This window comes from Podarcis vaucheri, assembly GCF_965113315.1.
Source record: "Podarcis vaucheri genome assembly, chromosome: 14".
Lineage (NCBI taxonomy): Eukaryota > Metazoa > Chordata > Lepidosauria > Squamata > Lacertidae > Podarcis > Podarcis vaucheri.
The window spans coordinates 35,082,974-35,103,568 of NC_138752.1; the positions used below are offsets into that span (position 1 = coordinate 35,082,974).

At 42.7% G+C, this 20,595-nt stretch overlaps 1 protein-coding gene across 15 annotated transcripts in view; it reads right to left on the reverse strand.

Annotated features, from left to right (window-relative positions):
• RBFOX1 (RNA binding fox-1 homolog 1) overlaps positions 1-20,595 on the reverse strand; it is a 1,477,709-nt gene that overhangs the window by 1,111,549 nt on the left and 345,565 nt on the right. For all 15 annotated transcript variants that reach the window (XM_082199142.1, XM_082199117.1, XM_082199122.1 and 12 more), the window contains exon 3: positions 13,417-13,449. In XM_082199142.1, the coding sequence (XP_082055268.1) occupies positions 13,417-13,449 (33 nt within the window). The remainder of the gene's footprint in view (positions 1-13,416; positions 13,450-20,595) is intronic.

Genomic DNA, 20,595 nt, shown 5'->3' on the forward strand with positions numbered 1-20,595 from the left:
GCATGATGTTGTAGACAGTGGTGGTAGAACATAACCATCACGGTTATCAGCTTTATAAATTTGCCCAATCCTCTTTTAAAACCATCCAAGTTGGTGACCACCTTTGCCTCTAGTAGGAATGAGTGTCATAGTTTTTGCTTTTATTAGTACTGAATCTTCCATTGGATGTCTCCACATTCTAATGCTATGAGGGAGGGAGAAAAACTTCCCCCCATCAAATTTCTGTATCCAATTGGATAGAGAGGTTGCTCAGAGCCATTCATTTGAGTGATGTGTAATGCCTCGAAGACACCTATGTACATACATACATACATACATACAGTACATATCTCCAGCATTTGTTCACAGTTTAGCACAGGAAGTTTGCTCTGCAGTTTTTGCCTCTAATTGTCATTAAGGAGATAAAGTTTAATATCAGCTTAGAGTCAAACTCTATTATAGCTGATCCCTTTGCAGTGCTTCTTCCATTTTACTTTGAGTTTCACTCTCTGGTGCTTTTCAGTGACCTGTCATGAAACATGCTTCGCTTCCAGCCCCAGGTTTAATTGAAGCCAGGACTTATCAAGGTTTAGTTAGTTCCAGGATCTCTCTTGGGGGCCATAAAGGAATGTATTTGCACTATTGATGGGAATAATCCTTTCACCCTAGCTGCAGATTTACTACCAGTGGTTTCCATACCTCTGGGATTACCAGTGCTTGAGGCCAATTCAGACTTTCAGCTCAGCACTGAAGACAGGGAAACGGGAGGGGAATAATCTCACGCCTCTGGAATATGCACGCATGAAATGGCATCATGTGTACATGGGTATTGATGTGTACAAATAAATAAATCCTCCTTCCTGCAACACTATAGGTGTGGAAATGGCCTTATTCCTGGGCCAAATGTCCAAACAGACCGATTATGACCCACAGTAAAATGTGTGATCTGATTACACACAACCCCTTATTTGCACAGGGGTTGTGTTCCAGGTCATCGTGTGCATCTGCAGAGTGCATGTAAGCCTGGCTCACCCCATTCTGCCCCTGCCTCTGCCTCTGCCCCTCCCTACCCCACTCCACCCCAATTCTGCCCCTGTTCCACCCCCTTCCAGTTTCAAACATGACACATGTGTGCATGGTTGTTAGTGCATCAAATATCCGTAAATTGAGAGTTGCCTGTATGTTGAAGGTACCATGGATGCAGTGAGAGGGGACATTATTATGTTGCAAGAACATAAAAGAAGATAGCACAGCACAACACAACATGGAATCATGGAAATGTAGAGTTGGAAGGGACCACAAGGATCATCTAGTCCAACTCTCTGCAATGCAAGAATCTTTCACCCACCACAGAGCTCTAACCCATGACCATGAAACTGAGTCTCATGCTTACAAACTGAGCTATCCCTCAGCACCCAATAGCATGACATCACATAACATGATTCTAAGAGTTCTACAGGAACTCAGACCACCTATTCCAACATCCTGTTCTCACAGTGGCCAACCATCTGGCTATGGAAGTCTGCAAGGAAGACTTGAGCACAACCACAGCCTCCTAACAACTACCGTACTTTTCCGTCTATAAGACGGCCCCATTTGGGGGGACTATATTTTAAGAAAATGAAAACCCCATGCAGGTGAGGGCAGGAAACACTCCCTAGATCATTTCCTGCGCGCAGCGGCATCGGGTGAATTTACGCACCCTCCAACCGTCCGGTTTGCAGGAGCGCAACCTCCCCTGATGCCACCATGCACGGGAAACAATCCAGGGGTGCTTCCCAAGCACAGCGGAATTGGGTGAATTTGCACTCCCGCCAAAGAGCTGGCTGGCGGCGCGCAGCTTCTCTCCCCCCCATGCAGCTGTGGGCAGAAAACACCCCCCAGATCTCTTCCCACTTGTTGTGGCATCTGGAAAGCTGTGCTCCCGCCAACCGAATGGCTGCAAGCGCAGTGCTCCCCCCCCCCCAATGCTGCTATCCGTGTATTGGATGACCCCAGCTTTTTCATTTAATTTTTGAGTAAAACAAGTTTGTCCAATACACGGAAAAATACAGTAATATTCAGAAGCACAACTGCACTGACAGGGCAGGTATGCAGAATTTCCATTTAGTGGAGTCAACGCAAAAGAATAAGGAACAGCTTTTAAGCATATTCTAGTCAAGTGAAGTGGTGTTCAGAGATGTGCATGGATGTGTGGACCAATTTATCAAGAGGGCTTCGCGGTCAGGTTGAAGATGACGAAAAAAATACTCGAAGGATGTAGGTGTTGCCTCTAATATGCCACAACTCTCATTCCCCTTAAGAAACTACAAATTTACCCCCATTAAAGAGTGGGTGTAGTATTTCTAAATACGTAAATGACCAGAACTTCTGTTTCAACACTGGTGAGTTGTTTTTTTAAAAAAAGCTTGTCACATTTTGAAGTACAATGCAAACTTGAAACACACCTTCGCTGGGCCCCCAGAGGCACTGCATTTCTGTTTCACAAAGCTATTACATTCTGCTGTGTTGGTTATTCTCATGTGGTAGCACACAGAATATCTATCACACTCAGACTTTCGATCACAGTTTTGGTTTACAGGATTCTTGTACATTGAACAACTCACCCTGGACATTATTTTACTGGAATGAAAATGGCTCCCCCCCTCCCTGCAACCATGGTATAGATTTCTGCAGTTGTTAGGAGACCCCGTATTACGCTCAAAGAGTGGTTTATCAGAGTGGTTTAACAGGCAATCCTTTCCCCAAGAAACTCTGAGAATTGTAGCTCTGGAAGGGGGATAGAGATCTCCTAACAATTCTCAACACCCTTCTCAAACTACAGCTCCCAGAATTCTTTGGGGGAAGCCATGATTGTTTAAAGTAGCAGCATAGCACTCAAAATATAGGGTGTGGACGAGACAAGGCAGTTTCATACATTCCTATATTTCAATTGCAAAACAAAGAGTAAGAAAGTTAGGCTATGCTTGATCATATTTTCTCACCCAAATATTTGTGTGCTCTGCCCTTTTTGTATTATTATTACTCACAATGTTTCTTGCACCCCTCAATTACTCCCCTCCCCCAGCTTTTGCTAATTTTGTGACAATTAGTTGCACAGTTCTGACATCTTGATACTTCTGAAATCTTTTCAAACCCCCCCCCAAAAAAATGAATGAATAGATGTTGATTAAAGTGATAACTTTACAATTTTTTTATCTACACATATTAAAATTGTACTCGAGGCAAAGAAACTGGATGGCATTCAGAAAGCAGCCATAAAACTAACCAAAGAAATTGAACTGTGTGTCACTGTATAATTCCAGTTAATTAACTGTGTTGCATTTCCATTTAATCTGCAGTCAGAGATGCAATCAGCTGGCATCGCTTCTATTCCATCCAATATTCAAATATTTGCAGCTAGCTTTGCCAAAAAAAATGCCAGTTTCTATCTGGTTCCTTGCAGCAAAACTATGGTCCATCACATAATACAGTCGTACCTTGGATCTCAAACGCCTTGGCTCCCGAACAAATTGGCTCCTGAATGATCGAAACCCAGAAGTGGGTGTTCCCGTTTTCGAACGATTTTTGGAAGCCGAACGTCCAGAGTGGCTTCCATGGCTTCCGATTGGCTGCAGGACCTTCCTGCAGCCAATCAGAAGCTGTGGTTCTGTTTCTGAATGTTTTGGAAGTCAAATGGAATTCCGGACTGGATTCCATTTGATTTCCAAGGTACAACTGTAGTTTGGGAGTTCTGGGGAGGTTTGTATTCTTCCAAACTTTCTCCTGCTGGTTACTACAGAGCCAAGTAAATGTTTGGTGGGGGCTGTCTTAAAAGCTCTGCTTCTTTGAGGCATACATTCTCTTCTGCATTTGTAAGAACTCATTCAGCACCAGAACTTTGGAATTCCATGCCTATTGATATCAAGCAGGTGTCTTCACTGTATTTTTTTCTGAGCATGATGAAGACATTCTTAGTAGGACAAGCCCACCCAGACACTTAGAAACACTGGTGTGAATCTTAATCTGTTTTAGTATTTTAACTTATTGTATGTTTTAATGTATTTTTTAAAAAATTCCTGGTTTTATGGTTTCATCATTTTGTAAACCGCTTTGAAGTTTTTTTTATACAATCAAGCAGTCTATAAATGTTATGAAATAAATAAATAATAATAAATTTATGAATGCCAGCTGCTTATTTCCCAGCCAGACTCAAGAGAACTCCCCGCTGCATCTCTATTTTATACACAGAAGAGGAATCCTAATTCCATGCATTATTCTCACCCACTGTAATAATAATAGGGGTTGCTCGTGCGTAAGTTGCCGCCACTCCTGGCTAGGTGGCCTGGTTAAACCTTTTCTGTCTGGACAGCCCTTCACTTCGTGGCTGTTTCAGTCGCTAGCAGAATCCATCAGTGGGCGTTTCTTAAACCTTTTCCAGCATAAAAGCTGTTTGACGCCAAGTCTCCTCCTACTCTTCCTGCGCGGAAGTCTTCTGCGCAGGGAGGGTGTGGGCAGCGGAGGACCCGTGCTCTCCTCGCTGGTCTCCGGTGAGGAGTCCTGGAGCCCTCTCGCCGATTCCCCCATCTGCCCCCCTTTATCCCTGGTGTTACGCTGATTTCCTTCCCCAGCTGATGAGCTGCCTCTCTCCCTGCTGGGCCCTTCTCCAGCATCACTTGGGAGCCTTGCCTCCGCCTCTGGCTCCGATGTCAGTTCCCTGACACCCACATACATGCACTTCCAGTAATTCCCCATCAGCAGATCAATGTCCCAGAGTGCAACACCAGCAAAATGCATTCAAAAGCCCCAGAACCACTTCCCTTCATGAATGAAACATCTGTAATTCTTGTCTATTATCAAGTCTATTTGTTTAGCGATGTTACAGACTTTCACTGGGGCTCCACTTCCATCAGCAAACTCCCAGAGCCATAAATTATTTTGCACACATTTGCGTATGTGCATGCTTGTGTGTTCTTACATCATTTATTTTCATGACATTATACATGCCATCTTTTCTGAGTACTTGACATCAAAAGGTGCTTATTCTCCAAGCTCATATTTCACTACTGTTCTTATATTTTATCTGGCTTTACAGATCTGGTTCCTGCACAAATGTCTGTAAAGTTCCATACTTTTCATCCATTATAAAGAATGGGAGTATAGGAAGTTCTCACTTACACAAAGTCAGAGAATTGGTCTAGATCAGTACTGTCTACAGTGAGTGGTAGCAGCTCTCTGGGATTTCAGACCAAACTTCATCCCAGCCCTGCCTGGAACATGACTATGATTGCCTTGTCCTGGTTAAGAGTGCTGAACTAGGACCTGGGAGGTAAAGGTAAAGGGACCCCTGACCATTAAGTCCAGTCGTGGCCGACTCTGGGGTTGCGGCGCTTATCTCACTTTACAGGCCAAGGGAGCCAGCGTACAGCTTCCGGGTCATGTGGCCAGCATAACTAAGCCGCTTCTGGCGAACCACAGAAGCGCACAGAAACACCATTGACCTTCCCGCTGGAGCAGTACCTATTTATCTACTTGCACTTTGACGTACTTTCGAACTGCTAGGTTGGCAGGAGCAGGGACCGAGCAACGGGAACTCACCCCATTGTGGGGATTCGAACCGCCGACCTTCTGATTGGCAAGTCCTAGGCTTTGTGGTTTAACCTACAGCACCACCTGCGTCCCCTAGGACCTGGGAGACCAGGGTTCAAATCCCCACTTCATTGCGTGACATTGGGCCAGTCACTGCCTAACTTACTTCACAGAGTTCTTAATGGGATTAAATGAAAGGGAGAACAATGTATGACATCTCAAGCTCCTTGGAAGAAAAGGTGGGATATAAATACAGTAAATTATAAAAAATATTTTTTTGGGGGGGGGAGGAGAGGAAGGGGAAGTCCCACTGGGTGAGCAGAACACTTCTTCTGCAGAATTGGATACAACCTAATGTTATTAAATGTTTTAAATGCTCTTGTTTCAAATAATTTTTCATTTTATTTTCTCTGTACTGTTTTTACTGTTTTGCTGTTTGCCACCCTGGGCTCCCACGGCAGGAAAGGCAGGATGGAAATTTGGTCAAATGATAATCATCCATTGGATTCCACACTTCCCCAAATTATGTACTACAGTTACTGGCTCAAAACAAATAAAATGCATTCTTATAGCATTTCAATATGTACTTTAAACAGTTTATGCTTTTTTAAAGCTGGTTTTAATATATATGTTATATGTTGTTTATTGTGAGCCACTTTTGTAAAAAAAAAGTTTAATAAGGAAAAAAATATGAAGTTGAATGTACTTTTTAAAAGCAAAATTAATTAAATCAATCAATCACAGATAAATGTAGAAATGGGACAGAAGATGCTTACAAACAAACATTTGGAAACTTGGCCTGGTGCACAAAGAGCATGACCCATCCATCTCCAACATAACCCCATACAGTGGTCATGACATTTTACCAAATACTAAGGAAGTGGGCCAGTGAAGCAATCGTCAATTCTTTCAGAGATTAAAAAAACACAACCAGCGTAAGCAAAGCAAAATGGTAACCAAAACCTAACACTTTTGTCGGCCTTTTCTAAAGTATCCTTCTTACTAAGCTTGACCTATTGCTTCCAAGAAAGGAAGTGTGTGTGTGTGTGTGTCAGAGAGAGAGAGAGAGAGCGCAAACATAGCTTCTGAATGGCATTTCTTGATAAGCTAGGAGTAGACTGATAACTTGTGTACATTTGCTCTGTACAACAGGCAAAGTTGTGTTCAGTTAGTTTCGCGCAGGGCTCATGAGCCTGAGGGAAGAGGTGCACCACAAATCATGGAAATGGCTTGAAATGTCTGCCTGGCACAGGCATAAATCCTTCTTCCATTACAATGTTTGTCTCACGGAAGGCTTAGGAGGACACTCCTGTGGATGTCAGCAACACAGTCAGACTGAAAATGACCTTCATCATGCGGAGCCCCATCTGAACCACATTTGTGCCTTGAGAGAGAGGTTTACTTCACTTTTTCAATATGAGGCAAATACACTTGTGTTTCCCACACCAACACTCAAGCCAAAATGTAGCCACCCTTCAAAATCCACGCATCTCCAAATGTTGCAGTGAGCTCTCCAACCAAAAAATACGCATGCAGAATATATAAGTGAAAATGGCATGTGGAAAAACGAAAGGGAAACTAAAGCTGACATAATTCTCCATACTGAGTGCCAAAGAGAGAAGCCAGGATCATGAACGAACTTTTGGCGGCACATAAAATAGACCACAAATGAAGCCCACAAACGAGAGTTGAGCTTTAAAAGCCCTGACATTATTTTCCAGAATGGGTTGAATTCTGAGCTACAGAATATTTCCCAGTGGCCACCATGCATCTACCTCTCCTTCCTTCCCCTTAAATTCTCCTCACCATCCTCCAACATACATAGCCTAACCACTTTCCTTACCTTAGCAGCAGGAACAGCAGCAGGTGCAGGTGGGAATAGGGTATCCAACATTATTCCTAGAGATTGGATGAAGCCTCTAGGTTGGCCGTGATATGAATAACTACCAGGATTTTGACATCATCATCATCATCATTTCATATCTTAACATTTCCTCCAATGAACTCAATGTGGTATACATGGTTCTCCCAATTATTTCATCTCAACAACAGCCCTGTGAGGCAGGTTAGGTTGCGCAAGGCAGTGACTGTCCCAAGGTGAGCTTCATGTGAACTTCATGGTCATGGGGATTTGAATGCTGGTCTGTGAGGTCTTTGTCTGACCCTCTGCCCACTATACCATGCTGGCCTTGCCTGTCCGATAGAGCAGTTCTGACAGTCCTGCTCAGGCCCTGTTTCACAACAACTGGGTTGGGCAGCAAGCATTCCAGATCGGGATCCAGATATGACCACCAAGAAATTGTGATTCATGAATACAAGACTGAACACTCTTCCTCCCCCCCATAACGGACCACATTGATGAATTGCCTTGAAATCTGATTGTTACATGTTGCCTATTATCATGGCTTAGATAATAAATGGCCATATTCTAGCCTGTTCAGAAGTCTACTTTGTAATGACATTAACATGCCCCATTAAGTGTATTATTGTACAAGAGAGCGGAGCCATTTGTGATAACAATCTTTTATTAGAATCCATATGCATGAGATATTCTTTGTATAAAAAAGTGTGTAATTTGAATATTTACAAGGAGAAGGACACTAAAAAGACACAGTATAGGCGGAGCCGGTATTTATTCAGGGGAGACTTGGCGGCTTGCAGCGGCGACTCTTGTCAATGGCTGTAACGCCTGTGTGTTAAAAATAATCAGGGTCTCCCAATTACTTGGCAGCATCTAGTCCAGATATTTCTTTCTCTGAAATTGTATGGCTATAACAGAATGCTGAAAGAAAAGCTATTTGAAATATGTAAGAGAGAGGGAAACCACTATTGCTGTTCTTCCTTTGGATATCTCAAGTATCTGGCAAAAAATGCACAGTCGAATTATCCAAGAGTACAAAACCGGATTAAGCAGATGTTAGAGTGGTTTGGGATGTGCCGTTCAAGAATGGAAGCCCATCACTATTCAAAATAAATGAAGCCTTTACACAAAGCATCCCCTTATCAAAAGTGAGACGTGCGCTTGTACATATTGATACCCTGGAATATAAAAAAAAGACCTCGGATCCAAGAAAGCAAGTAATCAGAGAGTTACAGAGAATTAAGAAGATTGTGTGCACTGCTGCCTCAATCCATTGAAAAGGGCAGAGATGCCAATAGCTTTTGAGAATTTCCCTCTGTTATATAGCAGGACTAACAAGGCTTAAGCTGTAAAAAGCCAATCTACATTCTCCAGTCGCAAGCATTCAGTTACAAGATGATACATAGCCATGTGACAGTACAGCTCCCCTTTTTTGAATTGAAGAGATGTACGTAGAAGCCATCCAAGCAATTTACAAGCTCTTACATTTTGCAAATATTACCAAACGATTACATTCTCCAAATATGACATTAAAAAAAAAACCTTGTGGAGTTCAGACACCAAAAAGCCTGACCTTATAAAGCCATGCTTATTAGGACTGTGTGAGGCCCCTTTGATCTGGTGTTCTGGGGGCAGTTGTCATCTGATGCTGCCCTAACCCAGATCAGAGACCAAATTAATTTGGAGTCTTGCCCATTCATGAGCCAGTGTGGTGTAGTGGTTAAGAGCGGTAGATTCGTAATCTGGGGAACCAGGTTCGCATCTCTGCTCCTCCACATGCAGCTGCTGGGTGATCTTGGGCTAGTCATATTGGTCTGAAGTCTCTCAGCCCCACTCACCTTACAGAGTGTTTGTTGTGGGGGAGGAAGGGAAAGGAGAATGTTAGCCGCTTTGAGACTCCTTCGGGTAGTGATAAAGCGGGATATCAAATCCAAACTCCTCATGAGGGAGGGGAGAAAGAGACATGCTTCTACTTCTCCATCCTCCCAACCATATGCTGATGGAAATTTATCAGCATTTCAGTGTGAATTTGTATGCAATTTTGCCTAACATACACATTAAGATAATGCATTTTGTATGCTATTTTCAGTATTATGGTCATTTATAGGCATGTCTTACCCCAGTGTATGCATTTTTGTACATTTTTGGATGGAGAACTGCACTGAAAAATTTGGAGAAGTGCACATTTCAAAGGACAACTGTCTTCCCATGCACACATTGCTTTGGAAAGTGTGAATTAGGTAGGTTCGCCTTTAAACGTGAACTGCATTGAATGTCTTCCTCCATCTCTATAGAGTATTGGTGGGGAATTTAGTTTAGCTTGCATTTTAAACTAAACCCACACATTTTCTGAAACAATACATGAGCTAAAATGCACCTCTGTGTTCTACTTTACACATCCCTGAATTTTGTAGTGCAGTTATGCAACCAGAAAATGTGTACAAAAAGTCATAGCCTGGATTTAACCTACCCAGACTGCTAGCAGAAGCTAGTGTAAGGGCACCCACTCCTCCCACCACCGTACCCTGTGCCTTCCTCCAAATCCACTCTGGAAAGCCAGGAGAACCCCCAGAAAAGTGCACGGGGGGGGGGGGGGCAAGAGGGAAGGTTGTTCCTTCTGGCAAGCAGAAATGCCTGGTGTGACGGAATGATCAGAAAAGCACAACATTTAATTTAACTTACAAAAATGCATTCTGGCAGGAGGAATTGCTTGCACAAATGTACATATTTCCTAAAATTGCAAAAAAGTACATATAAGGAAAAATGCATACTAAACTGCTGAGAAAATTTCATGAAAAAAAGGACTCTTTCCTTTTTTTAAAAAAATGGCAAACTGATATCTGCAAACATGACAAATTAAAATTAATAGTGGAAATATATGAAACTGATATTCACAAGATTCACCCATCCCTAGGCTGAACTAAATATTATTTGATTTGCTACCAACCAACCCCCAACCAAGCAGCCTTGTATGCAATTTTCTATCTTCTTTTTACACTGTTTCGTAGCAGAAATGCTCCATTATTTTATCACCTCCCCTACTTCCTGGGGGCAGCTAATAATGTTGATTGAAGTGGGAAAGTGACACTTAATTTCACATTACATGTTTCAGGAACAAAATGGGTTCTTTGGCCCCCACTACTAAATAAAACTTGTGTCCTTTTTTTAAGGAGATGTGAATATGTTTGTGAAACCCATCTATTTTTTCCATTTAAAAAAAAAACAGTTTGTTAGCATATAGAAACACCAAAATTGTTATAGTCACAGATAACCAGAATTCTGAACTTTGTCATACTCAGCGATGTTTAATCTAGCATTCATATTTGTACGACAGGCAGGTCTGAGGCTTGCAAACATCACTTTCAAGTTGAATCTGAGTGAATTAGATTGTCATTCCTGTTCCAAATGCAAGTGAACTTATGTCCTTGTTCTTTAAAGCAACTAGCTAAGTTTATCTATTCTCTTTAATAATGCAATTTAATTTACCAAAGGTTCCTATTAAAAATTTATCTGACTGAAACAGTCACCTAGACATTTTGTTATAGTTAAACATTAGCTTTAGCGAGCATCACAAATTTCCTGCTGTGAAGCTGGGGCCAGCTTCATATAGAAACACTCTCTAGGCTATCAACTGATATTACATTTAAATGAGGAAGTCTCTGTTCACTGAAATAAAATAAGGTTGGTTTTATTTTTTTTAAGGCACAGTGGCTGGGCCATTGCAGCAACAGGGAATTAACAGCTTACTTCTGTGAAAGAAAAAACATGGCAGCTAATAGATTTCTTTTTCAAAGCATGCCAGCAGCTTCTCACATACAGATCCATGCGAGCAACCTGGGAAATTATTAGCCATCATGTGAAACACACAAAGACTCAGAAACATACCCCAGGTCCTAATATTTTCACCATCGCATGATGAGGGACAGAGGACATGAGCACACTAGCTCCATTCCCATGTTACTATCCAATAATAATTTAAGAAGAGCCCTGCTGGATCAGACCAAAGGTCCATCAAGTACAGCATCCTGTTCTCACAGTGGCCAACTAAATGCTCACAACCCTCCATGAGATTCCATCCAGTCTTTTCCATGCACGCTCCCCACTTGTGAGTCGCAACCCTGAATTCCCAGGCTCTCAAACTGTGTGGGAACCGTATAAGCTTCCCACTTCAAAGGTTAGCCTTCCCATGTGTGGAGGTTGGTGAGCATGACAATAGTGGAGTCAGGTAGGTAATGCACTTATCCCCAGTTGCCCTCTTCCCACGAAGGATTCAGAAAATAGGGATATGGATTCTGTCTTCCTATAATACAGGGAACAGGGAATCTGCGGCCCTTCAGATGTTTTATTTATTAATTCACTGTACTTTTATACTGTACTTTATCCCAGAGGACGCCAGGGCAATGTCAGGGCTCATAGGAGCCAACTCCTAGGGGCAATGGGGGCTTTGACCCCCACAATAAAATATTTGAGGGGCCCGGCTCCCCACAAAGTTGATGGGCATTCCCATTCAAATGGTGTGTGTGCACTGCATCATGTGATCAATTATGCAGGGTGGGGTTTACCGGGGCCCCCACAATATTTTATTCAAGTTGGCATCCCTGTTAGGGATGGTGCTACCATTAAGAGCAGTATGGCAACCACCAGCAAATACTGGAAGGTATCAGGGGCAGCCCCTTCCAGCTGCTGGCCAGTATTGAAGTAAGATTCAGCTGCCAAGCTTCTGCATATGGAAAGTGGGGAGAGCAACATTAACTTGTCATCAGAGAGCAAAATGCCTTGGACCATTCCTGTACTGTGTACCAATAACATACTATAAATAACAATATGCACATTAAATTAAACAAGATGAAAGACACAGCACCTAGCCATTCAAATAGTCCAGCTGTAGACATAAAAAACCCTCTGTGCCTAGGTTTACATTTTTCTCCACAATGTGTGAATAGATACATTTATAGCTGATGGGGGGAGGGAATCACCAGACTGTACCTTCAAAGACAGGTAGTTCCACAAATGGGGTCACCTGAGTCACCATGCAATGGACTATATGAGCCTCTAATGCAGATAGTAAGGTTGGCAGATATCGGACACCAATTCCCATCAGCTCCCGCCATCTATGATCAAGGATGATGTGAGTTATAATCCAACAAGAAGGGTCACACATTTCTCATTCGGGAGAGGTGGGGCTATTCAAATAAACAGGTAGAGTTATGCAGATTGGAGCAGGTTTCCAGGAGGTGAGTTGCCAGGGAAAGGATCAGTTCTAATTCCAACACAACAATGTCCATAAGTGCACACATTGACTTTATTCCATATGAATGACTGTGTGCCATTCTTTTCTATGTGGAAAAGAGAAATGCCACAGTTCTAGACACTGATATAATGAGGACCAAACTGGTCTTCTACCATTGGCACTGGTTGGCTCCAGTCAACAAGAAGTTACCAGTTTCTCTTCCTGGAGATAAGGTACACTAGGGCAAATGTTTCACACAAATCACATACCCCCACTCCTGCCAATAAATCAAGGAGAGACTTATATTATTACAACCTGTAAAGTTATTTCTTCAGGACTTATATTTTTTCACCCACAATAAGGTTTATAAGCAAGCAAGCAAGTTTTAACAGTCATAGGGGCTAGAAACTAACTCTAAATAAAATGATGGCCACAAGTTTCAGAAAGTTTAATTCTGTACCTATAACCATATTCCCACAGGAATCTCAGCATGCACATAGCTCTCATTATGGTGTGAGCAGGTTATGCTCTACACCTCTTTTGCTAGATTTACAGAAATGTGGAGGATTAGAAAGTTGAAACAGGATAGAGAAGAATAAAGCTATTCCAAAATAATGTCCTTGTGAATTAAATCCAAACAACCTGATACAACAATACCAAAGCAACTTAAGGAAGAACCTTAAAGCTCAAATGTATACATTCCATCGTACGCAGGCAGCCAGATTTCCTCAATCACTCAGAGACATAAATGCAGTCAGAACAAACCAGAATTCCCTACCTCGATGTTGTTGACGGTCAGAACAGTCAAAGCCTGCAAATTATAGGAGAGGGAAAACATTGCATTAGTATTGATTCAACAAATAAGGAATTGGATTAATTGCCTCTTAAGCTATTGTGGCTGAAGGGTCATGGCAAGAGGTATGTTCACGATGCAGCAAGCTTCTCTCCTATTCTGATGAGGAAGTGAAAACATTTAACTTCAGTGTTAAATTGGTCTTCTCCTTTCTAAAAGTGTGACACACAACTGTCAAAATGGAATCAGGGAAAACAACCAGTTCTATTGCTTTATGCCCATGTTAGGGGTCTCGAGCTGGAGACTTTAGTACAGCGACTTGGCTACCTTATGCTCTGTGCATGCTTCCCAGAGGGAAGAATGGCTATCTTGTCCTCTACTGTGCCTCAGCTGGTGTTGTGCCAAGAGTATTAGCTTGTATACAAGAAGAGCTTTGCTAGATTCAATCAAAGATCCATGTAGTCCAGCATCCTTTTCTTACAGTGGCCAAATAGATGTTCCTGGGAAGCCAACGAGCAGGGCCTAAGCACTACAGCACTCTCTCCTCCTGAGGTTTCCAGCAAGTGGAGTTCAGAAGCATACCACTTCTCTTGACCCTGGCCTGTGTAAGTATTTGCCAATATTCTGCTCTACTTTTTCAAAGCAAGCATTACGGGGTCATTCATTGGTCTCTTTCTCCCTGTTGCTTCAGACCATTAGGAATGAGCTGCAGCCAGAGGCAAATACTAAGCCGAAGCTCTGTTTTTCATTCTCTTTCAAAATATTATGTGTAGCATAGGACTAGAGAACATGTAATTGTGCCACTATCAGTTGTGCAAAAGCTGCTGAGTTCAATGGAAAGGGTAATTATATAACAAGTCCCTCTAGATCAGGAGAGCCAACTCATGAGGGCAGAGCCCTCTTGTCCTCCCACCAATAGTTTTGGGAGGGAACCCCTCCCCCCCATGGTCCAAAAAAAAATCAAGGGATGGAGGAGGCTGAGCACAGAGCCAAGCATGGTGTGGCTTCAATGGCCGACTCCTTCTTGTTCTTCTCCTCCTGCTGAGGAGAGGAAGGAGGGTCAAAGCATTCCTCTGCTGGTGGTGACAGCATGAGCAGGGGGAGGAGACATCTGCCATTGAAGCTGTGATTCCACCACATTTGCCTCCACCCCAGGTCCTCCCAACATCCTGATGTCACGCGTATGACATTGGGACATTGTGTGCATGTAATGTCCACATGCACAGTGCTGGCACCCCGATCACCCTTGCAAACTGGTGCCTCTGCTCCAGATGTTGGTGGATTCCAACTTCCATCAACCACAGGCATCATGGTCAATGATGAGGGATGGTGGGAGTTATGAACATAAGAAGAATCTGCTAGATCAGGCAAATCTAGTCCAACATCCTGTTCTCATAGAGGCCAGCCTATGAGAATCCCCAGAGCAGGAGCTGAGTACAACAGCACTCTCCCCATTTGTAATCCCTATTTAGAGGCAGGACGGTGCAACTATGACATCATGAATTGAGCAGAATGGAAGGCGGGTGGGTGGGTGTGCCAAATTTTGGACTCAGACAGGGCACTGCTATAATTTGAAAGCCCCCCTCCCTCTCTTAGGCTGAATCAAACTATTGATCCATCTAGCTCAGTGCTGTCCACACTGACCAGAAGAATCACTCTCAAGTGATTCAGCCAGGGAGGACTCTCTCAGCGCTACCTGGATATGTTGGGGATCGAACCTGGACCCTTTTGCATGTGAAGCAGATGCTCTACCACTGAGCTAGGGCCCTCCCCTGGTTTTTAATTACAACTATTCTATTCCCTAAACTGTCACTGTGCATTACATTTCACCTTCTCTTCTCTCTGTCGGCAACACCTGCCATTTCTTGCAAGTGGCACAGCTATCATGGCACCTGTTGGAGGAGCTAGATGAAAAGTAAGATCCTGCAATGGAGGAGATGTGTCTTTCATAGCCCTTTGATCATTCTGCACATGTCGGCTGCTGCACACCTTTACAGACCTTTTTGCTTTCCAGCATTCTTTTTGGTTAGGGCTCTTTTCACGTGGTTTTCAAGAGTCCTCATTTCTCTCACTGACATTCTCTCTCTGCCTCTCATTTAAGAAAGCCGACAATGTAGTCAGGAGAAATCAAAGCACGAGTATGGCATTCCTTTCCTGTCCTCAATAGGAAACAGTCTGGGGTTTCAAACGCTTTAGATTCCCTAAGTTGGCTGCTCAGTGAAATCTTATTTTGTGCCATTCATTATAGTGCTTTCCTCAGATTTATCCAAGGGTTCCTTCTTCTGTGAAAGAAGCTTCAAAATTTTTCTGCATCATTCACAAGGCACTTTATTTTTTAAAAAAAGATTTCAGTGAGTGTGGGATTTTGATCTTACCTTGAAGTGGTTTAACATTCAATCCCTCTTCCCAGAGAACTCTGGGAACTGTAGCTTTCTGAGTGGAATAGATGTCTTTTAACTACTCTATTCTAAACTTTAAAATGAAAAGCATAATGCTGGTGGTCAACAAAAGAGGTTTAAAGACTCTCTCAGGGCAAGTCTTTAAAACTGCAGTATAAACACTGACAACTGGGAAAAACTGGCCTGCAAGCGCTCCAATTGGAGAACAGCCATTACCAAAGGTGTCAAGGGCTTTGAAGACACTCAAACTCAGGACGAAAGGGAGAAATGTGCTAAGAGGAAGGCACCCTTGGCAAATCCACACTGTGATCAACTCCCGCCCGGAAACCAATGTCCCCACTGTGGAAGGGCGTGTGGATCCAGAATTGGCCTCCACAGTCACTTATGGACCCACCGTTAAAACTGTGTTTATGGAAGACAATTTTCCTCGGCTACAAGTGATCGCCAAAGAAGAAGAAGATGTCTCTTGACAACTCTCAACACCCTTAACCAAATTACAGCTTCCAGGATTCTTTTGGGAAAGCCAGGAAGCTTTAAAGTGGCATGATACTGCTTTAAATGTATTACTATACAACAACAGCCTGCCCATATAAGCCCCAAGCCACACACAAAATCAACAGCGACACTTTAACCAATCCTGGGATGCTTATGCATTCCATTCCATAGATGTATGTAGCATTTCATTTTTAATGTTGTGCTGACTGCCGTCACATTGAAACAATCCATATTGTTTTCTTAGCCCCTTGTGAAAACATTTCCATATTTATAATGTGCACTCTTATAAAAAATATTTCCAGGTGGAGTACAATATGGTTTAAAACACCATCAAAACATCAATAAATACTGATGGGTTTAAAAAGAAAATTCATGTTACAAAGGCATGTCTACACAGTTTATGGAATAGGCTGCTGGATTATTCACATCTTTGGATTCTGCTCTGCATATTTTGGTATACAAATAGTGCTCACAAAAATATGCACTTTACATAAGAGTTGCATACAAAACCCGCATATTTTACTGGTGAATGTATTGAAAAGTGCATGTTGTAAGTATAATGCACATGTGAAGTGCATACAAATTACAATCGATGGGGTAGAATGGCATGTGACGGCACACATAACAGACATAAGATTGAGTACAAGTGACACCGCAATGGGACAGAATTAGCTGCTCAGCCCATCCCTCATTAACATATTGATTAACGTCACAGCCAGACAGCCCATCAGTCACTTCACCTTCTTATCCAACATCTGTGCTTACAGTGTGTTGTTTCTAAAACCACCCCTGAAATATACAGGCTTGGAATGTTAGAGTTATATATTATTGCCATGAAACTGTATCAAGACTTAATAAAGGTGGTATACTGGGAATAGCACCATCATCATCATTCATGCACTTCCTTGCTTGCTATTGAGCACCAGTGGGCACGGTGGATGTTTCTAGAGCTAGCCAAAAATGCTTGCTCAATGGCTTTTGACAGATAGGAGATGCTTTTTCAATGAGCATTGATTGCCATTGCCTACTGAGGTATGGCACACATACCGATGGGGTCTGGCAAAGCAGACTGGAACTTGAAGTGCAGACAAATGGGAGACAGGGGTATGCTTGAGTTTTCAAGCCTCAACAAGAGCATGGTTCCAACAGAATCCTGTTTACTTGATGGTGATGATGTCACATTTTTTTTCAAAAAGATGAACTCAAGGTGACTTACAAAACCAAACATTAGAAAATTTAAGCAATACTCGTAATAATATGCCTAAAAGTGCAGATCCAACTCAACCACCCTACTCCACTAAAAAGTAAGCAGAAAAGTCAAGCCTAAAGGAACCTAAAAACAGGCAGTGATGGGGAGAGCATTCTGCGGACAAGGAAGCCACCACTGAGAAGCTCTCTCATTTTGTCCCCACCCTCAGAGGAGGCATAAAGACATGATAAAAGTTATTGTGCATAGTATGGAGAAAGTGAAGATAGGGTGTGGGGGGGGGACTCCCCTCTGTCATAACACTAAAACTCATGGGTAGCCAATGAAATTGAATGTTGTAAAATTCAGGACAGATAAAATCAAGTTCTTCTTTGCATTTTTCCAGCCCTCTGCACACACACCCCAGCTGCCCACAACCCCTGCTCTGAAAAAGCATGATGGAAAAAGTTGTCACATGTCATTTCACTGGGCTTTAATTGAAGTCCGAGCACTTGGGAAGGCCGAGGTGTGCAGATCACTGGTGAGATGATTGATTTGAAGAATGAAAGAAAGGAGATTCACAAGCACCCCTTAGCCACCTCAAAAATAAGCTCAGAGTGACAAAAACTCCTGGTCCCCAGAATTGATTAGCCAGTTTAAAAGCAGCAGAACATTATATATGTCTGGTGATGCCTTTTTGGAACCTCTTAAAAACTTACTTATTCTTCATGGCCATTGCTTGTGCCACTTTATTTTGGTTATGTTGCTCTACAGGAGGACAAGAAGTTTCTTTGCCTCATTGTGGACCAGCTGAAGATTCAAAGGGAAATCCAAAAAGTTACGGGGACTTTCATGATGGTCGCAAAAAAAAAAAAACAAACTGTAGGGAATGTCCACATTACACCAGGTTAATGTTCATTTGTTTTTTAAAAGGTTCAGTGTCCCAAAATGAAAAAAAGGATATTGCTCTAGATGCCTGCTGGAGCTGCCCATAATTGCACAGTAAGTTCATTATATAAAGCCAGTCCCTTGAGCCTTCATCGTCCCAGTTAAGCAACAGTAATAGAAAGCAGCTGGAAGAGGACATTAGGTCAGCTGAATCATTAGCCCTGAAAATTGCATCACTATTGCTTCTGTCTGACAGCAAGGCTTTCACACATCATCACACTCCTAAAAAGGGGAGGTCAAACAGTCAGCCAAACTTGGCACGGTAACTCCATTAAGAATGAACTGTAGCTCAGAATTCCAAAAAAGCCCACAACTCTGGGAACTTCTGGGAACTTAATGAATTTTTTACTGCTGTCTTCCCGCCCTGATCTCTGTAACCTCTTGATCTCTTCTGGATATCAGGTTCCTAGTAAAGGGTTCAGTCTTGCCCAGACTGGACCAAGGCATCCTGCTGGTACTACCACTAAACTAGCACAATTACTACAGATACATTTCTGGGGTATCTGCAGTAATTGACAAAATATGTCTATGCCAGGGCAACCTTTTTGTAGTTTGGCTGCACTCCTTCAGAGTTAATCTGTCAGGGACCACATACTGGAGGTAGGAGGGACTAGAGTCAAAGATATGTGGGGCCATTACTTTTTCTGCCATCCACTTTAACCCCTTCTTCCTCCCTCACATGAAATTAGACCAAAGGCCACAGATTGCCCACCCCCATTTTTTGGCATGGCCAATGATTAGAATGTTTGACCAGGAGTGGGGATATTTGGGTTTGAAGACCCACTCACCCATGATCAGTGATCTTCAACCAGTTACTCTCACTCAGTCCATCCTACCTTGCAGAGTTATTGTGATGATAAAATGGAGAGGTAAACCTCATGAAAATACTACCATGAGCTCCTTGGATGAAGACCATGGGGTCTTTTGTGATTCAAGGCTGCAAGCAGCATAGTCCTAGTCTCTCGAAATGCACTTCTGTAGAAAACTGATTACCAGAAAAAGAACCTTTATTTATTTGCAGAGCTCTGGCAGCTGCTTTTATTTTTCACACTGGGTTATATGTGAGGAACTCGGAAGGAAAGGTCGTATGATCTTGTTAACTGACTTGTCTAACATAGATGGTTTTGCTATCATAACCTACATTTTCTCTAACTAAGAGGAGCATGACTCTTGGAGAGTTAGGTTTGCACCCACTGCACCACAACTGAGAAGGAATTACAGAAAGGCAAACATCGTAAACTGTGTGAATGTTCGAACGTATCAACATTTTGTTCTTGTTGTGGCTTCTTTGGAAGCATCCGGTAACACCCACTGCGTTTTATTGATTATTGCGGCTTGTCTGTCTTGTGTTCTTTGCAGGGACTAGTTGAACTAAGAACTCAATGTCAATATTATTTGCTTCCAAAGTACTAGTAAGGAGTAGCTTAGGGAACTGAAAGGGTTATCATTTGAATTCAGGGCCAGAGACCTAATACAAAAGAAGAAGAAGAAGAAGAAGAAGAAGAAGAAGAAGAAGAAGAAGAAGAAGAAGAAGATATAAAGTTCTTAAAATGAATAGCATCCTAAATACACATAATCATAGGAACCTACAGTAGCGACCAGGAGGGCAGTGCTGGGGGGTGGGGCTGCATTTGTGAACTTCTCCAAGTATTTATCAGTACACCTGCCTTCCAGACATTGCTGTTTACTGACGGGAAGGGTTAAGGCACCAGGAGAGTAGTGCAGTTCAGCCACAGCATGGGTGCAGTAACCAGGAGCATTGGATTGCTCTTGGTAAGTTGCAGCAAAGTGTAGAACTGAGAAGGCAGGTGAGCAACACAGTTACACCCATGGCCCACTGGCTACTACCGGGAGCATAGGAAGCTGCCACACCAGACCATTGGTCCATCTAGTTAAGCAACTCTCCAAGATTTCAGACAGGGGTCTTTCATAGCCCCACCTGGAGATTCCAGGGATGGAACATGGGACTTTTCTACCTTTAGCTGCTCTAACACTGAGCTACAGCCTGTCTCTGGGGAGATGGCTTCCAAAAGAGCTTGGGCTCTTAGGGGGAATAAAACCCAATATCATGTTAATAGCTTGGACTCAGCAATACAGACCAGATGAGTGAGCAACTTTGGCAGTTTGTGGATCTTC